The 27,655-nt window shown below is 44.4% G+C and overlaps 1 protein-coding gene across 1 annotated transcript; it reads right to left on the bottom strand.

The window, feature by feature from the left end:
• Positions 1–222: 222 nt before the first annotated feature.
• On the bottom strand, positions 223–26,225 carry CNBD2 (cyclic nucleotide binding domain containing 2). Its single transcript, XM_044432150.1, has 13 exons — positions 26,117–26,225; positions 23,528–23,576; positions 21,875–21,986; positions 20,534–20,587; positions 18,391–18,554; positions 16,309–16,465; positions 12,084–12,235; positions 10,736–10,874; positions 7,279–7,402; positions 5,761–5,947; positions 2,279–2,444; positions 1,532–1,671; positions 223–811 (listed from the first exon to the last, which is right to left on the bottom strand). The coding sequence occupies exons 1-13, from the start codon at positions 26,223–26,225 to the stop codon at positions 481–483; spliced, it is 1,884 nt and encodes a 627-aa protein (XP_044288085.1). The 3' UTR covers positions 223–480.
• Positions 26,226–27,655: the final 1,430 nt, after the last annotated feature.

Here is a 27,655-nt window from a genome sequence, read left to right as displayed (position 1 = left end):
CGTGGGCTGTATTGGTGTTTCAGATCAGGTGGAACTGGCCTCAGTTGGCTCTCCTCCAAATGAGGAGCTGACTTAGAGGAACACAACTACTATGTCCTACCGTGCAATTTCCATATTGTCTCCATTATAACAAGTAAAACACAGAAGCATTTCAATATTTAAACATTAAATATAATTTATTGATGACATGTATATAAACACACACACATGCTACATCATGAAGGAAAAAAATCTCTATGACAATATTGAAAGAAAGTGAATTTACCAGGTTTGGAATTTGCAACACAAATCTATTGTAAAAAGAGAGGACTATGGCTTTCCTTTTTGATAAAAGACAAAGGCTGTATTTTAATAATAACAACAACAACAATGAAGATGCATGTATTGCACAGTCATATACATGTTGCCGATATCACTTCTTTTCCACTTAGAGTTGCCTTTTGCTGCTGCTAACCTATGAACATAAAGCTTTGGGATGCACTAAAATGCACCATCCAGATTGGGACGCATTACAGTGATGCCATGAATCAGTCGTGGCTGAATGTCTGGGAGGGCCCTTTTTGTCTGTTTTGGCTGGACTGGAATGTACTTGCCTTTCTGTGGTGGAACTGGTTTTCCATAATACAGATCAGAAAGGTCCAAGATACCTGCTTGATTCATGTGCCAAGAGGTGTATATTTCCTCTGTGGGGCACGGATGCGGAGGATGAACCATCTTCACCAGCTTGGGCTGCATCACAAGGTTCAGGAGATCTTTCTTAAACATCTCCCATGAGTTCTGCCTGAGGAAGATCTGACACAGCTCATCATCACTGAAATATGAAACCAACATTAAGAGAAAGGGTAGGCTTATCTTGTTCCAACAGGGACATTTTATTTATTTATTTATTTTTATTTTTGGATTTATATCCTGCCTTTTTCCTACAAAGGGCTCAAGGCAGTTTACATCTCCTCCTTCATTTTCACTCTCCAAAATACCTCCAGATCTCTTTTGAAAATTAGACAGAACTATCACCCAGAGAGGAGAAAATAAAAGTACTGTTGAAACCAGAAACTGGTTCTTTAGATTAATCAAGAATACAAGTAGCCCCTCCAGATGTTTCAGACTGTAGCGCCCATCAGGGCCAAACACCATGGTCAATGGAAAGGGATTGTGTCCAAATATCTGGAGCACATCAGGTTGCCAGATCTAGCTGTTACAAGTCTAGGTAAGGTGACACCCCTCTCTGTATGAGGTTATAAGTCCTAGAGATTCCAGTGCATGTGTGCTCTCTCCCCCAGCCTCCTAGAGAAAGGTCTGGGTCAGCAGCTGACTCTCCTTCATGTTGTTTGTTCGCCTCTTTTTTATTCCCATTTCTGATTGGCTCCACAAGATCTCACAAGACTGAAACATTCTTTCCTTGCATCTGTATAAGGAAAGCAGGGTCTAAAGTGTAGCTGCAGTATTCCATCATGATATAATGGACTTTCCCCCACTAAGCCCAGTAAAGTGACCCCACCACCATCACTCCCCTTAATTGGGTCATGCCTACCTGGGATATTGGATCTGCATATTACTTAATTTCATCACTGTGGCATCATCAGCGCACTCCTCAATCTTGTCTTTTCGCAGACGGATGATCTCAGCCCCTTGGCTTACCATGATCATGGTACGCTCATCTTGCAGACTTATCTAAGAAGAAGACTTATTTCTGTCACCTGAAGCCCTTCAATGCACCATGTTTGTGGAGTCCGCATTAATCCAGTCTGGGCAGCAGAGAGCTCAGCCTATCGTTCCATATGGACCTACAGCTGAATGCCAGACATTTTCTGTTTCTAGCCAAGGAATGTATCCAAAAGGATGGGGCAAGGAGATTGTGAGGATTGTGATTGTCTATTGCCAGGAGCATTCTAGATCACTTCAATAAGTGGTCAGATTTTCAACTGAAAGACAGTATCTCTCCTTGGGAATGGGCAGACAAGCCCTGTAACCTGATACATGGAGCTCCAACCAAAAGCCAGCAACAGCAGAGAGTTTGAAGGAGGAACAGGAGGAGCCCTGAGGTTAGAAGGGCAAGAAGAGGACACCAACCCTAGAACTATTCTGTAGGGCCCTGTTCCAGAAGCTGAATGAAGTAGGCCAGCTTCCTGTGTTCTTCTAACCAACATCTGTCCCTCAAAAGGGCCTGCAAAGTGGCTAACATATAGAACAAAATACAGTTAAAACAAATGAAGATGAATTCAATCTGGGAGCAGAATAAAACTACCAAGAACAGCACCTTAAAGAAGTATAGACTCACAGTGTATTCCCCTTTACGGAGTTCATCCACCCTGATATATACAGCTGCAGCCACCGAACTTGGTACATTTCCATAGGAAGTGGTGTATGCTAAATGTTTCCCACACACACCTGAGACAACATTTTGAATAATCTCTGGCTCTTCTTCCTGTTGCTCACAGAAAACACTAGAAGTTTCCAAAAAAAAGAGAATTTGTAACTAAAAATTTGCCATGATCAATTTAGTGTTGCACCTGGTCCCCGAATGCAAACTACGTATGTTTTCCACTAAGGACAAAATAAGCATCGGACATCACACTTTTCCCAGTGATAATTCAGAATGAACAGGCCTTTGCTGCAATGACTGTCCCTCTCAGACTTTAGGATTGCCCTCACTTTCAGTGGCCTTGCTCTTGCCACAGCACTTTTTCGTTACATAACTTGTGGGCAGGGGTGCATGACTTGTACCCTCAAAAATGGCCATGTTGGCTATGGCTGATGGGAGTTGTATCAATTCCCAGGGTCCTGGTCCAGCCAAGGTGCCTCATGTTTGATTAGAGGATGCTTGGGAAGAAACAAACCCCCAGAATACAATGGAATACAATGATGACATGTGTATGCAGGGAACAAAGAAGCTAAAGAAAGTGGACACCCCCCTCACCTGCAGCCCTGCCATAGCCAACATAGCCATTGTGAGGGGATAAGTTGTGTACCTCTGCCCTAAAGTCATGTAACCAGAAGCCCTGTGGAAAGAGCAAGGTCACTGAATGTGAGGGCAATCCTAAGGTCTGAGTCTGAATTTTTGGGTTTCTCAGGCAAAAGTAACTCTTATCTGTGGAATATACTTGGGAAAATAATAACCCCTGGGGTTCTTCCTCACAAAAGGAAGGACACTGGGTCTTTGCATGCCTCCCAGGAAACCATCCTGGCTTTTGGACACCCAGAAAGTTCACTCCCCTACCTGCTGAGCCGCAATAATGTCCTCATTCTTTCAGTAGAGCCATCTAGTACGGGAGTTGTAGGCAAGAAGATTTGGAGGGCAGCATGCTGTCCAGTGCTGCTCTGGGGGGCAGGCTCTAGCATTCCTTTCCTTGTCTCATAAAGCTTCTTAAACCTATGATCCTAAAACTTGCTGGTGCCTCCCTCAGGGCCCAGCTGCCTTCTGCCCCAGGCTAACCTTCAGGATCCAGCTAGATCTTCTTTCTCCTACTTGGGGTCCCTCCAGTTGTAGTCTGATTGGCTCAGGAGATACCCGGCTCTCTCCAGGCTGTAGGGTTAGCTGACAACCCTTTCTTCTGCCCTGCAGCCAGAAGGCATCCTTCCCATGTAAAATTTAGACTGGTCAAATGACCAGAATCCTCCAGCCAGCATAGTGGAGGATTCCTGGAGATGGACTGGTATAGGTTGGGAAAGCAAATCTAGATATTATTTTAAGGACATGCTATAAATCTGGTGTTCATCCACTGTCTTTGGGAGCCTCCCATCTAACCAAGGTTCACATCTTGGGAAAGATGAAAGTTAACCCTTTCCCTTCTGGACAATTTCCCTCCCCACTATTTGATCTCAAAAGTGCTATTTGTTGTCGGTGCTCCCCATGGCTGCATTTTATGAAAGAAAGGGCTAGTTGTAAACACATGCTTAAAAACCTTGGATAAATGTGACTTCTTGTTGGACCTGGAGACATGGTTTAGGCCTGATCTCTGCTGGGTTGCAGTTATGCTTTTGCTGGAATGACCAGAGCTGGGCCAGGTGACCTAAGGAACCCATAGGTGGTCCATAGGTGACTCTGTGATTGCTCTCAGTTTCCCCATATAAGCAACCCTTCTCACCGTTTGGCCACACAGATCATCTGGCCCTTCCTTATTTTCCTGATCCAGACCTGACATCCAGCCCAGTTCTGACCAAGTCATTCACCTCTAATCCTACGGTGAGTGACTTGGGCCTAGGATTGCAAATCCCCTGCAGCCTACTTTGAAAAGTTTCTGCAAGCAATCAGTTCTGACTTCTAATAGGAGAAATCTGTCCCTCCCTGGCAGTCAAGAAGGGAGGGAGAGAAAGGGACAGAAGGAATCAGAAAGAAGGAATCAGAAAGAAGGAAGGAAGGACAGATGGAAGGAAGGATGGACGAAAGACAGACTGAAGACATTTTAGCAACTATGGCTGACAAGTAAGGATATTCCCAAAATTCTTCATCCTGATTTTTTTGAGTTAATTGTTCTTATTTCTGACATGAAAGAGCTGCCATAGGAATCCTTAGGAATGGTTGTTTGGGGTTTTTCCTTGCAAATGTTGTCCAGAGCCCTGTGCCACCATCGGATCATGGCTTTCCATTCCTGAATTATCACTATACATGTGGACATGGATAAAACACAGAAAACATTCTTGGTGTGACATTTTACCAAAGCTTGGGAGTGTGTGTGTGTACAACAGAAAATCACACCAAGATCTATTTTTGCTGTGTTTTGTCTATCCATATGTGCTCCATGGTAACACTTAGCACAGGACCCTGGGGAGCGGGTGGAGTGATGAAAAGGAATGGAAGGAATGGCAACGCACTGAGAGGGGTCTTAAATCACCACTTCTTCCTCTACCAGCATGCAAGCTCTCCACAGCATGGATACTCCTTGGGAGCAATGCAGAAGCTGCCAGGTGACGCCACAACCTGATCTGCTGATTTCCCAAGCCAATGAAGACCTGTCTCACTGAAACATTTTGTGACACTTTAAGGACTAACTAATTCGTTCTGGCATAGGTTTTTGGAGAGTATAGCCAATAGGAAGATGCAAGGAGTATTTCAGAGAATGTAGTGGTTATATACAGTATATGTCTGGCAGTATAGAGAAAAAGAAGTGTAAATAGTGAGTGAAAAAGGAAATCAAATACAAAAATTATTAAAGGTGATCACTTGAGGTGTATTTCCAGGTAATGCAAATACTCTGTCACTAGACAAACCACTTCATACATGCAATATAATAGAAAAATACTTTATCCTGATTCTAGTCTCTGCTGATAGAATTGTAACTCTGCAGTGATTCAAGTGTTAGACTGCTGAGTTAGGTATTGTAACACACTATGAGTTTTAAACAACTTATGCAAAACCAGGCCTGTGTCTCCCTCCTTAAGACTACCAATTTCTGACCTCTAACTTGTGCAGGATCACATCACTGACCCATATGACCACTGCTTTATCCATGTCACACTCAAATTTGAGGCAACCTGTCAGGAGCCAGGCCTTAGATGTGGTGAGACCTGAAACTGGTACCATTGCAGTACTGCACTCACCTACTTATTACTTCTCAGGACTAAGGCTAGCCCAATTTGATTCTCAGTCATTTGGAAAGAGCAATGCCTCCTGGCTACTCACATAAATTGTTACATTATGAAGAACTTAACAAGCAGAAGTTTAAGAGGAGGGACTGGGTTTCCAAGCTGCAACTCTCCCCCTCCCCATTACCAAAGATGTTTTGGAAGACACTCAAAAGCAAGCTAAGATCCTCTTTTCACCTCTTCTGACCCATGTCCACCTTTATCACGACACTTTTATGGCTTTTGTTGAAGAAAGAACTTCGTGTTTTCCAGTCTTCATATATTTCCTCTTCCTGTTGAACATAATAGTCTTTCAAGCGATTCAGTTTCTGCCCGGAGTAAGAGTTCCACATGGTGCTTTTGAACCTGTCTACACATGTGATCTCTCCACAGAGACAGTAAGAGAAAAATATCCTTGAAATTAGATATTCTAAAAAGGCAGGGTCTCACTTGTCTTTAGCTATCTATATATTATTAAACAGATGGACAGCCATCTGAGAGGGATGGTTTAACTGAGAATCTTTCACTGAGCAGGGGGTTGGACCCAATGGCCTTCTGACCCCTTCCAACTCTACTCTTCTATTATTTTATGATTTTAAAGAATAGGCTTGTATTCAGTTCTTATCTCTGGAATTTTTTTACTTTCATGATTTCATACATGAAGCTTTGCATTTCTGGTCCAATATTTATGTGATGTTGAAAGCAGAATACAAGGTGGAATTTGTTTTGCAAATGAACTTTATAACCAATACAGGCTTCCTATTAACACTACAAAGCCACCGAAGCAACAATAGCCATGTTAGGTGTGAAAAACACATTGAGGCTATATCACTCATGTTGAAAGACAGGATGGGCAAGGGATATAAATTTCAGTTCTTCACTCTGTATTCTTATGTAAAGTTTAAACATTCAAAATTTAAAATGCTTTTAAAAGTTTTTCCCAAAAAGGAAAGGAACAATACTGCAAATCAAAACAACAAAATAATTTTGTTAGCATGTAATGGTAGCAAATCATGGTTTCATGAACTGACCTATGATTTGCCATGACATATGTCTGGTGTGCATTGCTGTCATTTTGAAAACACAGCCTTCCAGAACTCAATTGGAATTATTCTGTGACATGTGAATCCTGACAGTTATGCCTATAATTCATCTAAGAAGTATATGTAGATTACCTTAGGGTTGTTTAACCTACAAATAACCCATAGCAGCTGGGTTCACACATTACAGAATACCTCTGATGGGCTGACTGGAAGTTGTATATTGAAAAGAGTGGCAGCATTGAATCCTAGCAAACTGCAGGTTAATAATTTAATTACCCATGATTATGTCCCATCCATAAAACTTTACAAGGCTTTCAGATGTCAGCTGGCCTTCTGTTTGTAATGCTTCCATATTTTCTTATAGCATCTTCCATCATTTTTCTTACCCCTGAAAGTCTGGGTTCACACATCATGACAAGCCACCCTGCATGGTTACCATGGCTCACCCTTTTTTCTCTTGATGTGCCTGACAAACTGAATGAATTCCACGATGAAAGAAATGGGTGATTTATGTGTGAAATGGTTACATAAAGCAAAACAGGTGACAATAAGCACCATCATTTTGCCTTTGTTAGGCACTTGTCTTCCTCCAGCACAGCAACCACTTCCTATAAAGACTTGGACTGAAAATTAGCTAGATGCTAAATGGTGCAAAAGTCAAACTCCAACATACCAGCCGCCAAAGAGCGCTTTTCCTCCTGTGGTTTGCGTTTGCGAAGGCACCGTTGTTTCAAGAGCCACATATGATAAGAGGGACAAGTGGTGAGGTCAACCAGTCGCAACACCTCTGTAATGCCCTGTTGAAACAAAGCAAGAACAAAAAGCAGTTGTCTGGATCCTGTGGGCCCATGGCCAGACATTTTGCGGTGAGGGGCCCAAGAGATGGGAGTGGTAAGGATCAATATAAGACAATAAGTCTCTGAAAGCAGGCAGCTTTTAAAATTAAGCAATGATTTGTCAGATGGTTAAATAGCATTTTAAAACAATTGCCTGTGGGCTTGTCAGTAATACCAGCCCCTTAGCACTCACTGGCCAAAACAGTGAGTGGACACTTGGTAAACATAGCGCTTGCATACTTCCTCTTACATCTGTCAATAAAAGGCTTAGAAAGCAATCCTGTGATACCTGGGCAAGCATCCCAGGGCAAGAGGAGGGCTTAATTCCCCCTGCCAAGGGTGGGGACTGTGCCGTGACCTTGGGAGGGGCAGCCAGTGTGCACAGAACTGCAATGGCTGTCTCTCCAAGGTCAGAAATGAACCTCGGAGAGAGTGTAAAGAGAGGTTTCGTGGAAACGGAGGAGAGGAAACCAGAGAGCCTAGGACATGATTTATCCCGAGCCTCTTCCAGCCTCCACATACCTTAGGCAGACAGAATAGGAAGCCCATATAGTGAAAACTCAGGGAGGCAAAGATTGCTGCTGCAGTTCCTTCCAACCTGCTGGCTCCAGCTGAGTACAGAAAGGGATCTTGGAAGCCTTCAAGTTTTGGCTTCCAAGCAAGTGTGTAGCTCACAGGACAATATCATTAGAGAGACTTGCTTTACAAAACAAATAAAAGTGAATGTTTGGGACTAGGATACAGAACCTCAGGCCCAGGAACCAAACCTGGCCCTTCTCATGGCCCAACGTAGGCTTCTGCTGTTCCCCAAATGGCCCTAATTCTTTTTCCTATCCTCAGATCATGAACTGTTTGGTGCTTTCTTGGATGTTGTGCAGTTTTTTCTCCATTCTAATCGGGTGAAATACCTCTCCTAAGGCTTAGTAATGGCAATAAGAACTTTAAGCTAATTGTGCAGCCAGGGTGTTTCTGGGTTTTAATTGTATTTGCATTATGTTTATTTATTTATGTGAACCGTCCTGAGGCTATAAGCGATGGGATGGCATACAAAAATTCTAAATAAATAAATGAACAAATTTGCTGTCCCCCTGCACTGCATTTTGCCTTCAGCCCTGCCCACCGCTTAAATATGGACTCTGAGAGCTTCTGTGAAATGCGAGTGGCCTTCAGATTTACTGTCCCTGTGACTCTGATAAGAAGACAAAAGTTTCACTTATTCTTAACTCCTGGCTTATACAAAATTAAATTAATCTGTTCCCAAAATGAATACAACCCTTCCTTTGTTTCCCTGCATGTTTCTTGCTTCCCATTCTGTTCTGGCTTCTAAATAAAGTTGGGAAAGTATAGATGCCAAGCAATCTGCTACCAAATAAGGAGGAATGAAGTTAATTCAGTATGCTACAGTACTGTGTATATGTGATACATTACTCTGAAAATGTAGCTAGTGGCTATGCCTTTCCACCTTATTCTATGTAAATGCAGCCCCTGCCCAGACCCCCGCATGGGTGTTGGGGGCATTAAGCCTTTGCTCTGTGTTCATGATCCAGGCTGCCCCTTCAGACCTGCAATTGTCATAACGAAAAAGCGATTCATTAAAAATATATATTGTTTTTTAGCAAAGAAAATCACAGGTGTGTCCCACATCTGAACTGGCAGGAAGCAACAATGAATTGAAATGGCTCCTGATGAAAGTGAAAGAAGGCAGTGCAAAAGCAGGACAGCAGCTGAATATTAGGAAAACAAAAATCATAACCACAGAAGAATCGCAGAACTTCGCTGTTAACCATGAAGAAATTGAAATTGTGAAAGATTTCACATACCCTGGCTCAGTAATCAACTGAAAGAGAGTGCAGCCAAGAAATTCGAAGAAGACTGAGACTTGGAAGGGCAGTAATGGAGGAAATATAGAACCTCATCAAGTGTAAGGGCTTTTCACTGGAGGCCAAGGCCAAGATCATACACATTTCTGATCACTGTGAGCTGGTCTGAAAGCTGGACAGAGAAGAAAACTCACAGGAAGAAAGTTGATGCATTCAAAACATGGTGCTGGAGGGGAGCTTTGTAAATAGGCTGGACTGAGAAAGATGACTGAGTGAATCCTAGATCATATCAAGCCAGAACTTTCCGTGATAGCTAAATTGACGAAAGCAGTTCAGTCACAAAATGAGAAGGCAAGACTCACTGGGGAAGACAGACATGGTAGGGAAAATCGAAGGCAGAAGATGACTAACTACGAAATTGATGAATTCCATAAAGGGACCACAGCCTGCAGGGCTGTCAACAACAGGGCATTCTGGGGGGAATTCACGCATAGAGTCACCATAAGTGAGAGAGGACCTGACAACATGTGACAACAGCAACAGGACAGAAATATTAACTAGCCACATTCTCAAAGTCAGATGTTGCTTGGCCCATAGTGTCATTTTCCACTTGCAACATCTGCAGTAAGTGATGGGCAGGGCATGAGTATCCAACAGTGCTGAGTGCCACCTTAGCCTAATTCACAATAGAGTGGACACTTATGTATCGGCAGAAAAGTGGAGAAAACAGGATGCAGATTTGCATAAAATAGCACATTACAATATATAGCTGTGCATGCAAATTTAGAATTAAGAATCACAATGTACCTACAAATGCAATACATCTCACTATTGTGAAGAAAACTTTTTGAGTTTTAAATTGGACTTGAATTAGACAACTCTTTAAAAAGAAGATGCCATCAAACAGAAAACGGTAAATTCCAAGACTGGCCATCATGGAGGCAACCAGGGGTGTTGCTACCTAGATCATGTTTGTACTGGGGCTTAGGGAACAGGTAGATTTTGGAGGTTTGGGCAGATGTTGCTTTTAGGGCACCGTGTGTTCTGGCAACTGCTCAGTGTGAAAGATTTTTTTTTTAATATTTTTTTTCAAAGGCTCCGTAAGTTTCCAGTACTCTAATTGCCCAATGAAAAGGGCCTGAAAAGGCCTTCAGTGAAAACTCCATCTACAGGAAGAAGCAAAGCATGTTATTAAATTATTTTTAAAATAAGTGATCCCATTTATATCCCCCTCTTTTTTCTGTTGAATGGAACTCAAAGCAGCCCCTCCATTTACACAAGCCCCCTCCTCATTTTCCCCTCACAACAACCCTGTGAGGTAGGTTAGGCTGAGAGCCTGCTCCTCAGTCTCCAAGTGTGCTTTGTGGAGACCAGAACCCAGATCACACAGGTCTCAAACCAACACTCTGATAGTGGCTCCCCCATGTGAACTGTGAATTCTTATTATGAATGTTTACCTGCAACCTGATCTCACCTTTGTAACAAATATAGCAGTGGCAGATTCTGCAAGGTCGCTGGCAATCACCTGCCCGTAGTGGAACCTCTCCACTTTGCAGATATTGGCTAGTGCCTCTATGGAACCATCCGACAAGGTTTTGAAAAGGTCCAGTGCTCTGAAAACAGAAGGGGTGCACAGGGCCTTTTTATCTGTTAGCTGAAATGCAATGGAAGGCTTGCCTGTCAAGGTGCTCTTCCATTTCACTAAAATCCTATTTCAGAGGATAGTCAAATCCAAAGTGAAAGGGAGTTGTGGGCAGGGCAAGTGGGTGGCTGAACCGACCCTTGGCAGGCCTGGAGCTGGTCACCAAGTCTGGTCATTCCCTGCCTCCTCTTCTGTTTGCCCAGCATAGCCTGGAGCACCAAGCCCATGAGGCAGAAATCACAGCTGTGGACCTCTTCATTGCCCCAGAATACTTCCGGTCACACTCCACAATAAATACCCCTGTAACACTATAAAGCATCACAACAGAAGACATGCCCACAAGCAGGATACTGAATTGCATAAACTTCTCATAAGTTCATTGGTATGTATAGAGGCAAAATTGGACAAGATGTTCATAATTTCTATAGACGTACAACGCATCAGTGCTCCTGCTCTATCAGGCTGCTGTCCAGGTGTGAACCATGAATGGACTACAGGTTCTTAGGGTCTTTAAATGCAAATATATTACATGCCAGCAAACAAAGGCCTGTCCTGCATAATAGAGGACAACTGGCCACCCAGGTGTGCCGCTGATCCTTTGTCTTTTGTGCAAGTCAGTGTTCATGCCCTGATGGAGACCATACCAATGGTATGGAGGGTGTCCCCCCCCCCCCCGTTTCTTCAGCCCCTCCATGGGGAGCTAAATTCGCATAACAAGTGGGAAGGGGAAGGTTTAAACTTCCTCTCTTGTGATTCGCTGCTAAACGCTGCTGTTAACATGCAGACAGGCCTGCTGTCTTCCCTGTAAGGATTTCCAGAGCAAAAAGACTTTGTGCCACTTACAGTGTCCATTAAAGTTTATGCCAAAATAAATTAATTTGATAGTCTTTTAGGTGCTAGAAGATTCTTTGTTAACATCATTGTCTGGACTTCTTGCAAGTGAGTTCCTTCCTCCACACACACGCATTATCTGTATAAATTTGGCAGGTGACCACTTCATGCCGCTGATGAAGTAGAGAGCATCTAGAAAAGCTGGTGCAAGCATTAATCTGTTTGCCTTTGGTTGCCTTAAGACTCCTTGCTCTTTACTCCACAAGAGACTAAAGTAGCTACTCCTCTGGGAACAGGCAGATAAGCAATGCAAGAAGCTGATGAAGAGGATTATGAGAGAAAAACTTACCTGAAAAATTCATATCGATGTCTGAATTCTCGATGAAGCTCCTTGTCTAATTTATAGGCAAAAAAATCCTTTTTATCCACCACTAGCAGTTCTGTTTCCTCCATACAAACAACGGTAGCAATTCTCCTTTTTCCTTGTAAAAGGGCAAGTTCCTGTTAGCATGCAGAAGATATGAAAGAGCATGCACAAAGATATGAGAGATTATATAAAATCAGTCCTGATTCCTGCACAGATCTATCTACCCTATTATCTTTCAGATTTTTTTCCTTTTCCAAGGTTTATTATAAATATACAAATAGAACAGATATACTACAGAAAAATACATGCCATAACAAGATTTGTAACTCAGCCTAATAGCATTAATAAACAATTAATGCATATGCATACATATGTCATGCCAATAACTCATGCCAATAACCAGTTCACCAGGAATGGGCAGCTGACAGCAGCCACACATTCTTCTGCTCTCATACACGCCCTCAAGTGACCTTGGGGAAGTTCAGTCAGTCACTGCCAGCCAGGGGCATTATCCCTGGCAGTGCCCTAAAATGCCTTGGTACCTGTGGAATTACTGTGAAATATTTCAGCATACTGTGGTGAGCCCCAGGCAAACATTTTAGAAGAAGAGATTAATGAATTGAAACAGGGCTTAATCTGGTCATGGGCTTGAGAACATCTGGAGCAATATTAATAAAACACACAGCTCTCAGCAGATGCAGGCACATGTCCTCCCTTTTAACAGATTAAGCATTGCTCAGAGTTGCTCAAGAGACAGGAGAATTGCCAGCTTTTGAACCATCTTTTGTAGTTTAATCTGCAAGAATGAGGTAGAAATGTTCTGTTTTCTGCCATGATGAGCTTTACCTCATCACGTTTGCAAATTGGTCCTCTATTAAAGGCCCACAAGGACATCTCCACAAGCTTTTCCTTTCCCTGTCCAACTGAGCAATGCTACATAAAAGCTAAGGTGCAAACTATACATGATATTGGAGTTCTGCCACTGAAACTTTTAACACAATTTTCTTCAAAAAGTAGCTGAGGAGTGATTTAGATTGGGGCTGGCATGCAAAGGGGAGGGTGCCCAACCTTCTTACCTTGCACCATAACCTTAATATAAATCCTTGTTCTGAAAGTTTTGTTAACTATGAAGATGGAAAACATCCAGGCACTCAAAGAAATCTTTAATGTGTATAGCTCCTTTAGGAGCATGCAAGTAACAATAAGTTGTAAGGATATCTTTTCTATTTTTACATGTTTCTAATAAAATCAAAGAAAATTGTGCCATTATGACAGAACCCTCAATGGCTAATAGTAACTTCAGAGGGTGATTCAACCCAGAAAACTGGGATAGCAGCAAATGATTGGAATCCAGCACCCCACAGCCCAGGCCCAACCCAAATCAGAGCCTCTTTGCAGCTTCTTTTTGAAAAAGTTCCTTTGGAAGTTCCAGACATGCATTATACAGCCAAGTATAATTTGGCTGTATAAGATTGTTTGGCTCTATAACCCAAGGTCGGCAACTTGGGGCCTTCCAGACATTTCAGCCTGCAGCTCCCAGAGTTCCTAGCCAGCACAGCCAAGGATAAGGGGCAATGGAGGCCAAAGCATCCCAAAAGCCACAAGTTGTCCATCCCTCAAGCCACTCCTGCATTGGTGGATTTGGACGTCCTGCACACACTTCCCCCAGTGGATCCCCCTGGCCAGTCTTCAGAGGCCTACAGCATCACGAGTGTGCAAGCCATGCTAGATAATTCCAGACCCCCTCTCAGCACAACTCGGGGGGCCGGATCAGCAGCAGCCCCTCTGATGTGGCCCATTGATGTCACAAGGCAGGACCTGTTGATATCACAGGGTCAGCGACCCTTAAAAGCCAACAATGGGGCACAGCACCATGAATGGCCCAAATGCTGGGGTGGGGAAAAAGAATCAAAACCAGGCGTGGGAGGTGGGGATTAAAAACCTCTTCTCTATTTGTTGATTTTCTAAAACCATGAAACATAACAACATTTTATTATTTTGAAATAATACTGTTACAGTTAGAACTTACTGCACAACTACTTTGAAGAGCCAAAGGTAATAGCGTAGCAATGATAATGCTACTGTTGTAATGGCCTTAAAGTAAATGTTTATACTATGCTACTCGTGCAATGAAATCTGAATTCTCTTTTCCTTCCTTTGCGTTAAATATCTCCCCTACTCATTCCTTTCTTTAAAACCGTCTCATATTCTGCCTTTATGTATGTATGTTTGTTATATTTGTTTGTTATATTTATGTCCCACCTTTCTCCAAAGAGCCTGAGGGTTCTTATCTTCATTTTATTCTCACAACAACCCTGTGAGATAGGGTAGGGTTGGAGTCAGAAACTGACCCAAAATCTCCAGATGAGCTCCATGACTGAGGAAAGGGTGGGTGAAATGCTAAACTTTTGTGGTGTTGTTTCCCCTTTTTCTTCCTGGAGGTGGCAAATGGCCCAAGGATTGGGAAGTAGGGTTGGAGTTCTAAAGAGTAGGCACCAATACTCTGAAAGCCATGTAGCGTCCCAACATCTGATAACCTGAGCAAGTAATGTTCAACATTTATCTCTCTGAATGTGGGTTAGCAACTAAACTGCACCCTAAGGCACAGGTTCTCCCAGGCCTTTTTGAGCGCTCATATTGCTGGAAAAGGGATTAAATATTGGCCCATAGCTCAATTAAGGAGACTGCCGAGGTTTTTAAGTGTGTGCATTTGCCTTCCAGGCTTCCAGCTGGGGTTAGGGATCAACCTGGGACCTTCTGCATGCAAAGGACCACAGTCAGTTTTAATGCCCTTTCCCAGGATGAGCAGAGATTGATTATGCACAATACTACATCGCAACATAATTTCTCCCAATTGTTGCATGTTGCAGAATTCAGCTTCTCATGGTGAGCAGTGCAGATTACCTTGGTCTAGAGTCTTCCTAGGCCCAGAATAAACATAGGTCCAGTGTATTATTTGTTATGGAAGTAGTTTAATCATCTTGCTTGAGATGAGAGATCTACCAGTGAGCAATGTTTGCTAGATTCAGGCCACATGGTGAAATCAAAGCAGTAGCATCAGCAGACCAAGAAAGAATCTGCAATGCCTGGAATAATTTTCTTTTAATTTACAGCAAGGATAAGCAACTGGCAGTTCAGAAGCCAACTTCAGCACCCAAGAAATTTTCACTGATCTCCTAAGCAGTGCTACTAGATTTTAACAGCAGAAAACTTGACCCACAGTTTACTTGTTTGGAAAGGAGAATTTTGTTGTAAGAAATAGGCAAGTTGCATACTTTAATGTTACTTCTCTATTTTGAATTTGGTATGCCACTTGATATAATTAATACATAGTAATTCATGGCTGTGTATAAACAATTAGAACAGGAATGGGCAGCTACGGAACATCCGGAAGCCATTTTTGCATTTCCCAGACGTCCTTCCACCAGGGACTGTTGCCCATAGTTCACTCTCCCACGCCCCATTTTTTTTTAAAGAAAACAAACAAACAAATGAAGTTTTGCCCTTGAAATTTGGTAACAAACTACTCCACACCATGCAAGGATTACATTTAGTTTGTTTCTGTGCTAAAAAGAACTCTTTATACAGCTCTGTAAGCACCACGGAATTTAATTTATATTTTATATTTAATTTTATACTGTATAATATTTTATTTTTTAAAACATTCTTAAACATTTAGGGCGTAGCAGAGGATAGTGGAGACCACACCTAGGCTCACATGTCCACTCCTGCGTGAGATGCTTCCAATTTTATTTTGCACTTGACTCCTTGCAGGGGAACCTGTTAGTGTCACAAAATATGCTGCTGGTCTCCATCATAAGGACAGGGAGGATTTGAGAAACCAGATGCAGGGCATCCCTGATCTCCAATTTACATTTTCAGGCTGACTTGGACAAAAGAACTACACAGATTTTATCTATGAGAGTGGTGTAGAATCTGTGGCCAGATGTTGTTGGACTCCATTTCCCAGCAACCCCGCTGGTCTTGTCAATGGTATGATGGGATGATTTCTAGGGTAGGGGGCACAAGTTCCCTATCCTTAACATTTAACTTCCAACAGCAGTGATAGTAATTTTTGGGTGTGCAGCATAAGTAATGGTAATTACTAATGTTTTGCTAATGAGAAGTGCACTCCAGAACTGAGTGTTGATGTAAGAATAAGCACTTAATTATGAACGGTGGCACACGTCTTGTTGGTAATACTTACTCCAAAAGAAGCCCCGCTCCGAAGCACAGTTGGAGATGCTTCTACAAAGGCACTGCTGCCATCGTCATCATCGGTGATACCGACTGTACCAAAATTGATGAAATAAAAACTGTCCCCCCATTGCCCCTTCCTGATGATAACCCTCCTGCGCCCAAACCTGAAAAAAAGAAAATTGGATAACATCAAAAACTAGCAGAAATGGACCCGGACTGGAAGACTCTTTGCCAGCTCAAGATTGGTTTGATGGAGCAGCACGTAGACCCCCTGGTTTGGCAGATGGCCTGACTTCCCCTGTGGAGCACCCCTGCAGCTCGCTACTGCCTGAGAGTGGGCACCCCATTAAACGAGTTGCTTCGTCAACACCCCTTTCATATATTTGAGCCAACTCTCTTGCTGTAGTGCCTCGGTCATGGTCTGCTCATCCTCCTGTACTAGAAGAGCCCATTTCTTGGGTACCTTAAAAAAGCAGAAAGAGCCCACCCTGTCACATTCCACCTTCCTCCCCCAGCCTTTGAAAGAGCAACTATGGAAAGTTCCCATCTGGATCTGCCTGCCTTGAGACAACAATGTTACTGGCTACCAGCCTGTCTCCAGGCGCAATTCAAAGTGCTGGTTAATCGACCCTCTTAAGCCCCATACTGCATGGGACTGGCGAGCTGGAAAACTCCCTGTTGCCACGCGCGTTTGCCTGGGTTGTACGATCTCTGGGGAGGCGTCTCCTGCTTTCAGGGACGGCTTTGCTGACAAGGCAAGAGAGGGCTTTCTTGAGGGCTGCTCCCAGAGGAGGAAACGCCCTGCCAGAGGAGATGAAATTGGCTCCCTTGCCACTGTTCTTCTGCCTTTGTGTTTGAGCTGGCCTTTGACTGTAGGTGGACCTGTTGCCTTGGATGCTGTTTCCATTCTGTTACTGCCATGTTTTTATTTGCATTTTAATCTATTAGTAATATGACCATTTTAACTATATTTTCATTTAACCTTTATTATTGAAAGAAAGGCAGTGCATCATGCAGTTTATTGACATGAGTTGCAAAGAAGCCTATGTGGTTTTCACACTTTGTTCTTCGGCATCTCATCCTGTGCCAGCAAGGAATCGCAGGGTCAACACACACAGACGGATCAGGGATCTTGCAGCTGTGTGGTGAGACATGCAATGGGACAGGCACAGGCAAAAAGGTGGGCCTGGGAGCCAACAGAGGGGTCCAGGTCTTGCACGGGTAAACAAAGGGCCAAATGATCGGAGGCAGATGGCATGGAGGGACTTCAACCAAGCAGCAAGGAGAGTAATAGCTTCCATGTAGCCTGAAGTGCCTGATCCTGCCTAATCTTGGAAGCTAAGCAGGGTCAGGCCTGGGCAGAAGTGGGATGGGTGACTTGAGTGTATGATTCTATGATTATTGCTGTCAACTGCCTAGAGAGCTTTGGCTATGGGCAGTATAAAAATGTAATAATAATAATAATAATAATAATAATAATAATAATAAATAATAATCTGCCCAGCAGCTTCTCCCAGGAACAGATTGCGCAGACTAAAGCACCAGGTCCGGAGCAACGGTTATGTTATCACAGAACCTTGCAGTTGGAAGGGGCCTCGCAGGCCATCAGGCCCAGTCGCCTGCTAAGTACAGCGCTCAAGCTTCCCACCCAGATTTCCACCAGGCCTGACCCTGCTTAGCGTCCAAGATCAGGCAGGATCAGACCTTCAGGCCATCCGGAGCTCCATGACAGAGGTCACCTTGTCCAGCTGTGCTGAAGAGTCGCCATACTGTCTCCGGCCACACACAGGCGGTGCTGGAGCAATGCCAGCAGCCCCTTCCTCCTGAGAGCTGTCTTGGTCGTCACAGCAGCACGGCACACGGGACCTGCCACAGGGGCTCCCACTCCAAGGCCATCTCTTGGGGAATTCCAGTAAATTAAGAGACGTGAATAGGGATTTAAGATGGTGAGCCTTCTCCAACTGGGTGCCCGCCAGCTGTGTTGCATTCCCAGCATGCCCCAGCCAACCAGGCTGGTATAGCATATTAAAGAAACATTACAGAAACATTTTGGACAGCTGCAGAGCTGCCTTCCTGCCCTCCAGATTACCGTTCAAAGCGGACCACTCTGGCCAGAAGGTTTTGCAGGGTTGGGCTATATTGTCGGAAGCTTTCCAGGAGCTGCAAGCGGTTTCGTAAGTGTTTTACTTCAAGGTCAGTCCTCCATGCTGGTGGCTTCTTTGTTATTTGGATTGCTCTAAAAGGAAAATGATCCTGGAGAAGATTTCAAGTGTCTTCTAAGTTAAGCAATTGTATTTTATTTATTATTTTTATATTTGCATGCCACTAACTATTCCAACAGGAACGTGAAATATGGATGGAGGTCAGAGATGATTTTTCCATGCTCCCAGCAGAGTGAATAGGACTATTTCTCTCTTGATTTGGAAAAGAGGCAGATCCAAATTTCCTCCCTTTTATTTCAGGGTGAGCTAAAATTCTTCACATGCCTCTGTATGATCATCCCACAGTTGGAGCCACAATTCCATGGCTGCATTTTCTGCCATGGCAAAAGTATAATACACACAATAATGGAAATTATGGCCATTTTGTGTACAGCGTCTATGTGGAATTGTTATGTTTTAGCTTGTTTCTGTACTGCCCAGTAGTCAAAAATGTTTGGGTGGTTCCCAACAATTCAGTGTCCCAGTTCATGCCACCCCTTCCCTCACAAAATGACCATGCTCCCCCATGAATTTAAGGTGATCACAGTGGGTAGGAGGGGAGGCGCTGCAGATCCAGTGGATTCACAAGCCTCTCTATTCTGGTCCCCTCTCCCAGGACCCTGTCTAGCTCAAAATAGCAGAAAGAAAGAACCAGAAACAAAAATGCCACTGGGCTTTCTCCAACCCTGCCTGGCTCTTGCCAGCAGAGCTTAGAACAGACAGAGGTTTCCCAAAATCAGAGCCCTCCATCTAACGAGCAACCATTACATTCCATTGTAGTCTTGACAAACTACAACACCCAATATTCCTCAGCCAGCGTGGCTGAGTGAGGAATGCTGGGAGCTTTAGGACTTTATGATTAAATGCACTTGGGATTCTACCCTAAAGTTCTTTTGTCATTTGGCTATACATTCAGTGGGGTGCTGAGACGGGTCTTAGGGACGTTTGCTTTCTCCCATCACCTGTAGGCCAGGAACAGGCAGCATGGAGCCCGTGAGCCTCTGCATACTTCTGGACACCTTTCTTGCTGCCTCTTACAGTGCCCTACCCCTCCCACTTTAAAACAAAGCAAACACACATATTTTTACCTGCAGCTGGAATTATTGTGCAATTCTGTTGGTGCTGAAAACAGGGGGGCTCAAAGAAATAGCTTAGTGCACTGGGGTCCCCAATTTCACCCAGGCCTTGTACTCTGTCATTTGGGCAGCTTGTTTGTTCTTTGCCATGTCTCCTATGGTAGCCAGGGCAATTCCACAAATTGTCAAAGGTGCCCATGGCCCAAAATGTTTGCCTGGTTCTGTTGTGGCAAACACTAAACTACAACTCTACGTGGGGGCTACCCTTGAACAACAGCCCTTGAAAACAGTCCGGATACTGACCTGGTACAGAATAGAGCTGCCAGGCTGCTGACAGGGACCAGCTGTTACTCTCACATAACGCCAGTCCTCTGCCAGCTCCACTGGCTTCCAGTTGAAGTCCGGGCCCAATTCAAGGTGCTGTTTTTGACCTATAAAGCCCTGAACGGCTTGGGACCAGGATACCTGAAGCAACGCCTCCTTCCTTATACGCCCTCACGCCCCTTAAGATCTGCGGGAGAAGCCCTGCCCTGGGAACCCTCTCTAAGAGAGGTAAAAAGGTCATCAACTCGGAGTAGGGCCTTCTCTGCTGTGGTGCCCAGACTCTGGAATGTACACCTCAAAGAGGTACGCCTGGTGCCAAGTTGATACTCTTTTCAGTGCCAGGCCAAAACCTTTCTATTTAATTGTTGTTTTAAACATTAGCATTTTTAGTGGTTCACAGTCACTTTTGATTTGATTTATCTGTATTGGTTTATAGTAATTTTATTGTACTGGTTTATTGATTGTTTTTATGACTATTGGTTTTAATCTTGTAAGCTGTCCTGAGATGCGATAGTGAAGGATGGCATATAAATGTTATAAACAAACAAACAAACAAACTCATCCCACACCTCACTCTGTCTCTGGGTATTTTTCTGTCTGAGTGCAAGAAAAAAATGAAATTTGTCCAGACCTTCGAAACACTGAACTCATGCCGGTCAAACACAGTATTGGCAGTTGTCTTGTCCTAAAAATTAAGCATTAAATGGAAAATAATTTCATTAGGAATTTTGCAAAAAGAATACTTTAAAAAAAAAACTCTATGGGCATACTTTGGGTTTCATCCAATTTTAATCTTTTTCCATTTAGTTCAGTAGGTCTACTCTGGGTAGGACTAATACTGGGTACAACCCCTTTTAATCATGTTTCTTTGAAAGACTTTGATTTTGCATATAAAAGGTATAATGATCCTTTAAAGATTTGTAGCCAAGAACTATGAATGGACAGGAAATACGCATGTACATCTATGTGTTGAGGTGCAATGAGGAGACTTGGCACCAAAATAAATATTACATTGGATATCTGAGACCATATTGAAATAGATATATTCATTGACTAAAAATGGCTCCCGGGGATGAGAAAGATAGCATCATTTTACTGTATGTTTAATTAATATGTGACTGGGGAACAACAACCAATCAGCAAACAGAACAGAAATCCCACTTAGCCTGCAACATATGAAATATGTGGACAATAATTAAGTGGATCTTTTTGCTAATGCATGTAGAATAGTCGGCCACAGTTTTAGCCTGCCCTCAACCATACCCTAGATGATAGCTAGGCTACCCCAGGGCTGATGTGCCACAGTTGTATTCCTACATGGGAACAGCCTTCAAACTTTTGCCGTTTGGATTCCTTTTCTATCACAGCTGCCCACTGCATGCTTGCCACGGTGGTCTCAAGTTGTGTGTGTTTCTGAGAAGAGCTGTGGACGCACACTGGGGGAGCACGGGGCACTAGCAAACTCGAAGGCAGACATCCCCTGAAAGATATGGGTGGATACTAGCAGTGGGGCCAGGTGGAGTGAGGGCAGAGCTGAGCGAGAAAGAGGAAGAGCCACCATGTGAGGTAGAGTATGTGCTCTGCAAGCAGATGAAAAATCCTGCATTAAACCCGAAAAGCCATTGCTGCCAGTCAGTGTCATTCATACCAGGCTATTTGGACCAAGGGTCTGACTCAGTAAAAGGCAGCTTTCTATGGGCCATTTGTGCTCTTTCAGATGTTTGGCCTACAACTCCCATGATCCCTGACCATTGGCCATGCTGGTTGCGGCTTACCAGAGTTATAGGTCAAAACAGCTGGAGGGCTACACATTTTCCATCACGTGCCAAGATGGAAATACTTGCACAAGTGTACTTGCAAGATACTTGCAGTTTGTCCTCTAAAATCTCAGGCAACTTAATTGTTTTGTTAAACATAAAAAGTATTAATTATGATAATACACCAAAAGCTACTTTTAGTTAGTTTTTGCTACCTCAAACTCCTCACGACAGTCTTTCCGTATCAGCTGAAATCCAGAGAATCCCTTCAGTCCATGTCGGAAACACTTGCATACTTTGATCATCAAGATAACATCCACAATGAGCCTGTGGAAATTCTGGGTGCAGGGGCAAGGAAAAATACAGAAAACAATGGTCTAATTTTTGTTTTGAGGAGAAGGGAGAGAACACGATTAGAATGAAAAGACCAACAAAACTGGCTCCGCCCACACATTTTTTTTTTCCACACACACTCCAACCAGTGCTATGAACCTGGGCCACTGAGTCTTCAGTATATAGCAGAGAGCACTGTCGTGAGGATGAGGTGCAGGCTATTTCCTCAGGAATGTGGCAGTCACAATTATATCAACGGCCCTTACAGAAGCTCTCAAATACTGGTAGTGGTGGGATGGCTCATACAGGAAAATGTTTCCTGATATAATTGAGATCCAAGCAGTTCAGGGCTTTAAAAGTCAAGAACCACATGATGAATGAGCCTCAAAAACAAATAGGTGACCAGTGAAGCCTTTTTGCATTGGGTAAAATATGGGAAATTATTCACACCTGCCACATCCAGCAATACCTGCAGTTTGCAAACAGTTTTCAAAAGCAGCTCCAGGCAGAGCACATTAGAGTGCTCGGATGTTCTGGAATATATCAGAGCATGAATGACACGGGCCAGGCCTCCAACTGGTGATAGCTGGCACTGCTGTCTTAGTGACCAAAAATGCTAAAGGGGACTTAGGTCCACAGCTCCCACGCGAGAAATGCAGAAGAAACACTCTGCCCAACAGGACGCCTAGACTACAAGAGCAGTCTTTCCAGTGTAATGCAGCCCACCATCCCCAGAAAAGTCCTAACCCAACCCACCAAAGAATGCCATCATGCCACATCACGCATTTCTTTTACCAAGCATTACAAGGGAGACTTAGACCTAGCTGCAGACGCATGTGCCAGTGTGGTGCAGGGGTTAAGAGCATGGGAGAGCAGGGCCCCCCTCAACCAGGCAGTGCTTCTCTTGGGGTGCTTCCAGGTGGAATACGCCAACTGCTACCCCTCAGAAGGCTGAATGGAGCTATTCTGCCTGTTCTCCACCTTAACACATGGTGTGTGGGTGTGTGGGTGTGTAGGGAAGCCAAAAGGACAAAAAATGGGAAAATTCAGAACGGTCTCAAATGGAAGAAGGTGACACCTGGACATCCTGCTGAAATCCATGAATTGTTGTTACTGTATTTCTACAGCCAGAAACTGGAGAAGTGGGTGTGGGATTTTCTGTTCAGGGTGCCAAAACAATTCTTCCAGGCTTGGGCCCTATGGAGTTGGAGTAGGCAAGTGCGTTTCTGTGTTCCTCGGGCAGCAAAATGTCTTGGGCTAGTCTGGGTAGGAAATCTAAGTCAGAGACAAAAAGAATTATTACAATGGCCAGTGCAAAGAACTAGAGGAAAACAGCAAAATCATCCAGAAGATTCAAAAAATCAAAGGGGAATTAGATTAGAAATGCTGAAAGGCTAACAGGGAAACATACTATCCGATCAGGATAAAATAAAGAGATGGTGGAAACAATATTCAGAAAAACTATACAAGAGAGATGAAAGGATGACAGACTTATCTGAGGTGAAATCCTGAGAAGAACCTGCGATGCAAGAAACTGATGTGAAAGCTGCTCTGAAAGCACTTGGAAGAAATAAAGCACCCCTCCTAGAGTAGATTGAATACCAACAGAACTATCCCAAGCTGCAGAAACTGAATTGGTCCAGATTCTAACAAGACAATGTCAATCGATATGGAAAAAAAAACCATGGCCCACAGACTGGAAATGTTCAATATACATTCCATTTCCCAAGAAAGGAGAAGCAAGAGTGCAGCAACTATAGCACCAGTGCGCTAATATTACATGCAAGCAAAGTGATGCTCAAAGTGTTTCAGCAAAGAAAATTACACATGTTCAGTGACAAATGCCTGACATTCAAGCTGGCTTCTGAAAAGGAAGAATCGTGTGAGATCATATTGCAAATAATTGTTGGCTACTGGAGCACAGCAAATATCTTCAGAAGAAGATCAGTCTGTACTTTATTGACTACAGCAAAACCTTTGATTGTGGGGATCACAAGAAACTATGAGTGGTCCTGAAAGAAATTGGTGTGACTCAGCACTTGATTATCCTGATGTGTAACATGTATCACAGACAAGAAGTTACTTTTTTTACAAAATATGGAGAAACGGAATGGTTTCCTATAGGCAAAGGCTTCAGACAAAGGTGCATTTTATCTCTTCATCTGTTCCATCTGTACACAAAATATATCATAAGGAAAGGTGGATTAGAATTAGAGGAAGAAGGAATTAAAATTGGTGGAAGATGCATCAATAATTTAAGGTATGCAGATGATACCATATTACTGTCTGAAGGCAGCAATGACTTGAAATGACTTCTGATGAAAGTGAAAGAAGAAAGTGCAGCTGAGCATTAAGAAAACATAGATCCTGACTACAGAAGAATTACAGAACTTTCAGATCAACAAAGAAGAGCCTGAAATTGTGAAAGATTTCACATAGCTTGGCTGAGTCATCAATTGAAAGGGAGACTTCAGCCAAAATATTCAAAGAAGACTGAGACCTGAAAGGGCAACAATGAAGGAAATATAGCTGATCATCAAGGGAAAGGACATTTCACTGAAGACCAAGGCCAAGATTATCCACACTGTTCTTCTTCTGATCACTGCGAGTTAGTGCAAAACCCAGACAGAGAAGAAAACTCAAAGGAAGAAGAAAATTGATGCATATGAAACATGGTGCTGGAGGGCAGCTTTGCAAATACATTGGACTGACAGAAAGATGAACAAGTGGATCCTAGATCAAATCAAGCCAGAAGCAAAAATGACAAAACTAAATTGATTGTACTTTGGGCACATCGTGAGAAAGCAAGACTGAGAGGAGAAGACACTCATGCTAGAGCAAGTGGAAGGAAGAAGAGGAGGATGAGGACCCTCTATGAAATGAATCTGTAGGAGAAGCCAAAGCCTTGAGCTTACAAGTGCTGGTCAAGGCTCTCAAGGGCAAGACCTTTTGGAGGACACTCATGGGACCTCATTCATTCATAGGGTCCCCGTAAGTCAGAGAGAACTTGATGGCATGTAGCAACAAGAATTGCACAGCTTCTGAGGGAACAAACTATTGTCTACTTTGCTAACAATGCTTGTTTCAGTGTGGGCTGAAAATGCAGTTTAACCCTATTTGATCCAAAAAATTAAATAAATCCAGCCACATAGGACAAACTTCCTTTGCTTCTTTGTGTTAATCAAAAAAAAAAAACATTGTTTTATAATGTTTCCTCAATAGTCCTGCTGGATCTGCACAGTGTTGCTTGATCCTGGCAACTTGTCTTTCCACATTTCTTCCATAACCTGGGGGCTAAACTAGATGCTATAGACAGATACGGGTAATGTCACACCCACAAAGCACCTTGAAGAGAAAACACTGCTTCTGGGGAAACACCTGAGATCATCGGAGGAGAGGAAAGCTGATCCATTGGGTGTGTTCACACAATACCCTAAGCCCTTTGGGAATGTTAATTTCCCACCCCACTGCTCAGTCCTCCTGTGAATACCCCAGGGATACTGTGGGAGCACTGAGTGGAGAGAAGGGGAGAGAAGAGCCAGGTGGTCCTTGGAATCCACTCAAGGAAGCCAAATACCATAGCAGTCATCCCCTCCACCGTGGCCTCGGTGCCACCGCTGCTCAACTGATCAGTACCGCTGCTGAGCAATGGGGAGGAAAGCGCCTCCTCTCCCCACTGCCTCCTATGGAGCAAACCAGATGTGGAGCAGGGACAGGTGCACCTGCCCCACCTGGCTGGCAAGGCACTCACTCCCCTTGCCCTCACCCAGAGAAGGGTGGGGCATCCAGCAGGGCAGGAGCTGCTCTGCGGGGCTTCCTCCCCAGGAATCCCTGCAGGGAGGCACATTCCCCCACTCCTGCTACTGCTGCAATGCTTCCTGCTGCGGAGGTGGTGGAGAGGGGTCAAGCAGCAGCTCTGCCCAACAGCGGGAAGGCAGGAGCAGCTTTTGTGGTGGCGGTGGCAGCCAAGAATGACGGGGTGCCCTCTTCACCTGGCAGAGGTGCGAATCAGCTGAGCTGCACCTCCACCTGGCAATGAAAGAGGAGACCCCTGCCACGTGGCCTCCTCTCCCCAGCAGGGAAGGGGAGAAACAGGCCATGGGAGGCCTAGCTGCTCTGCTTGCCTTCCTCAAGAGCGGCCAGCCGGGGTGGTAGACAAGGTGCCCAACACTCGGCTGCCACCTCTGAAGGCGGTGGGGGACCAGGGCATGCCCCCACCTCCTGCATGGTCATGGCTGCAACCCTTTCGACCAGCAGAAGGGCAGGGAGCCTCAGACAGCAGTGCCCAAGAGACGCCTCAGGACTGTGGCACAGCCGTCGGTGAGAGCAGCCACTCTGGTTGGGCCGCGCTGGCAAAGCGGCCCTCTAAACTGCCCATGGCTTAGTGCAGGGGTCCTCAAACTTATTAAACGGGGGGCAGTTCACCGTCCCTCAGACTGTTGGGGGACCGGACCGGGGTGGGGGGAGAATGGTGCGATCATGGGTGCTCTCGGGGGGGGGGGGATGGCCACGATCGCACCCACTTTCCCTGCACAAGCACACCTGCGATCGCACCCATCTTCCCCCTGAGCGCGCCCGTGATCACGCATAGCTTTTGGACTTGCTTGGAGAAAACGATCTCCGAGAGAGTCCAAAAGCTCTGAGGTGGGCAGGATAAATCAGCATGGCAGGCCATAATTTGAGGACTCATGGCCATGTTGCCCAGGCTCTGACAACAGGCTTAGCTGCAGCAGGAAGACTACACCTAGGAACCTTGGAGTGGGTTATAAAGCCCTGCCCAGGAGTCTCAGGAAGTTCAGGCAACAGGCTAAGCCTTCCCTCGGGGAGGGGAGCTTAACACGTCCTATCACCTCAGTCATCGTGTCCCTGCACCAAATGGGTCCACCCCAAGCCAATCTTATCTCTGATCTCTCACCAGTTCCAGGCACTTCCATCCGATTAATCTTTTAACTCCTCCATTTGCTCAGCCCTTTAGCCCATTTCACTAAAAGCCTTTGTTCCTTTTCTGATCTCTCCACCCTGCCTAATGTTCTGCTTGCTTCGTTTCTGCAGCCTCGCCCTTCCATTCTTAATGCTACATTGCACGTGGCCTCCTTGTCCTCCAGCACATTTCCTCTACAGCAGCCAGCCAGGCTTTGTTAGCCCTGGCTTAACAGAGGACCCAGTGGCTGCTGCAGAGGAGAGCTGTCCCAGAAGGCTGCCTGCAGTACAGGCAAGGCCTGATGTTGAAGGGGGACCCCGCCTCCTCAGGACAGCCATTTTGGCCTGGCTGGTTCTCCACACAGGGTGCTTACTCCAGCAGTTGACACTCCTCTGCTGTCTGAGGCGAGGACTCTGCACCCTGCCTCATGGAAGTGCCAGCTCTGAGTCCAACACTTCTGGAAGGTACCATTTGGGGACGGTGGGGGTGGCCTACCTGTTCTGTAGGAAAAGGGAGTGGAGAGAGGAAAAGGGAGTAGCAAAAGGAAAGGAAAGTGGGGAGTGGAGATCCAGGGGAAAATGCATACCTTAATTCCCGATTTGCGGTTACTCAAACTTTGTTTATAACCTATAAAATAAAAATAAATAGTATGGGCTTTTTGATGCGGAAAATGAAAGAAATGATTTCCTTTCCCAACCACCCTTTTCATGCTGTAGTGCCATGCACCTGCCAAGTAGCCTCT

This window comes from Varanus komodoensis, unplaced genomic scaffold, assembly GCF_004798865.1.
Source record: "Varanus komodoensis strain SLA01 unplaced genomic scaffold, ASM479886v1 scaffold23, whole genome shotgun sequence".
Lineage (NCBI taxonomy): Eukaryota > Metazoa > Chordata > Lepidosauria > Squamata > Varanidae > Varanus > Varanus komodoensis.
The sequence above is the reverse complement of the archived record's forward strand: the minus strand, read 5'-3'. Positions and strand labels throughout refer to the sequence as shown.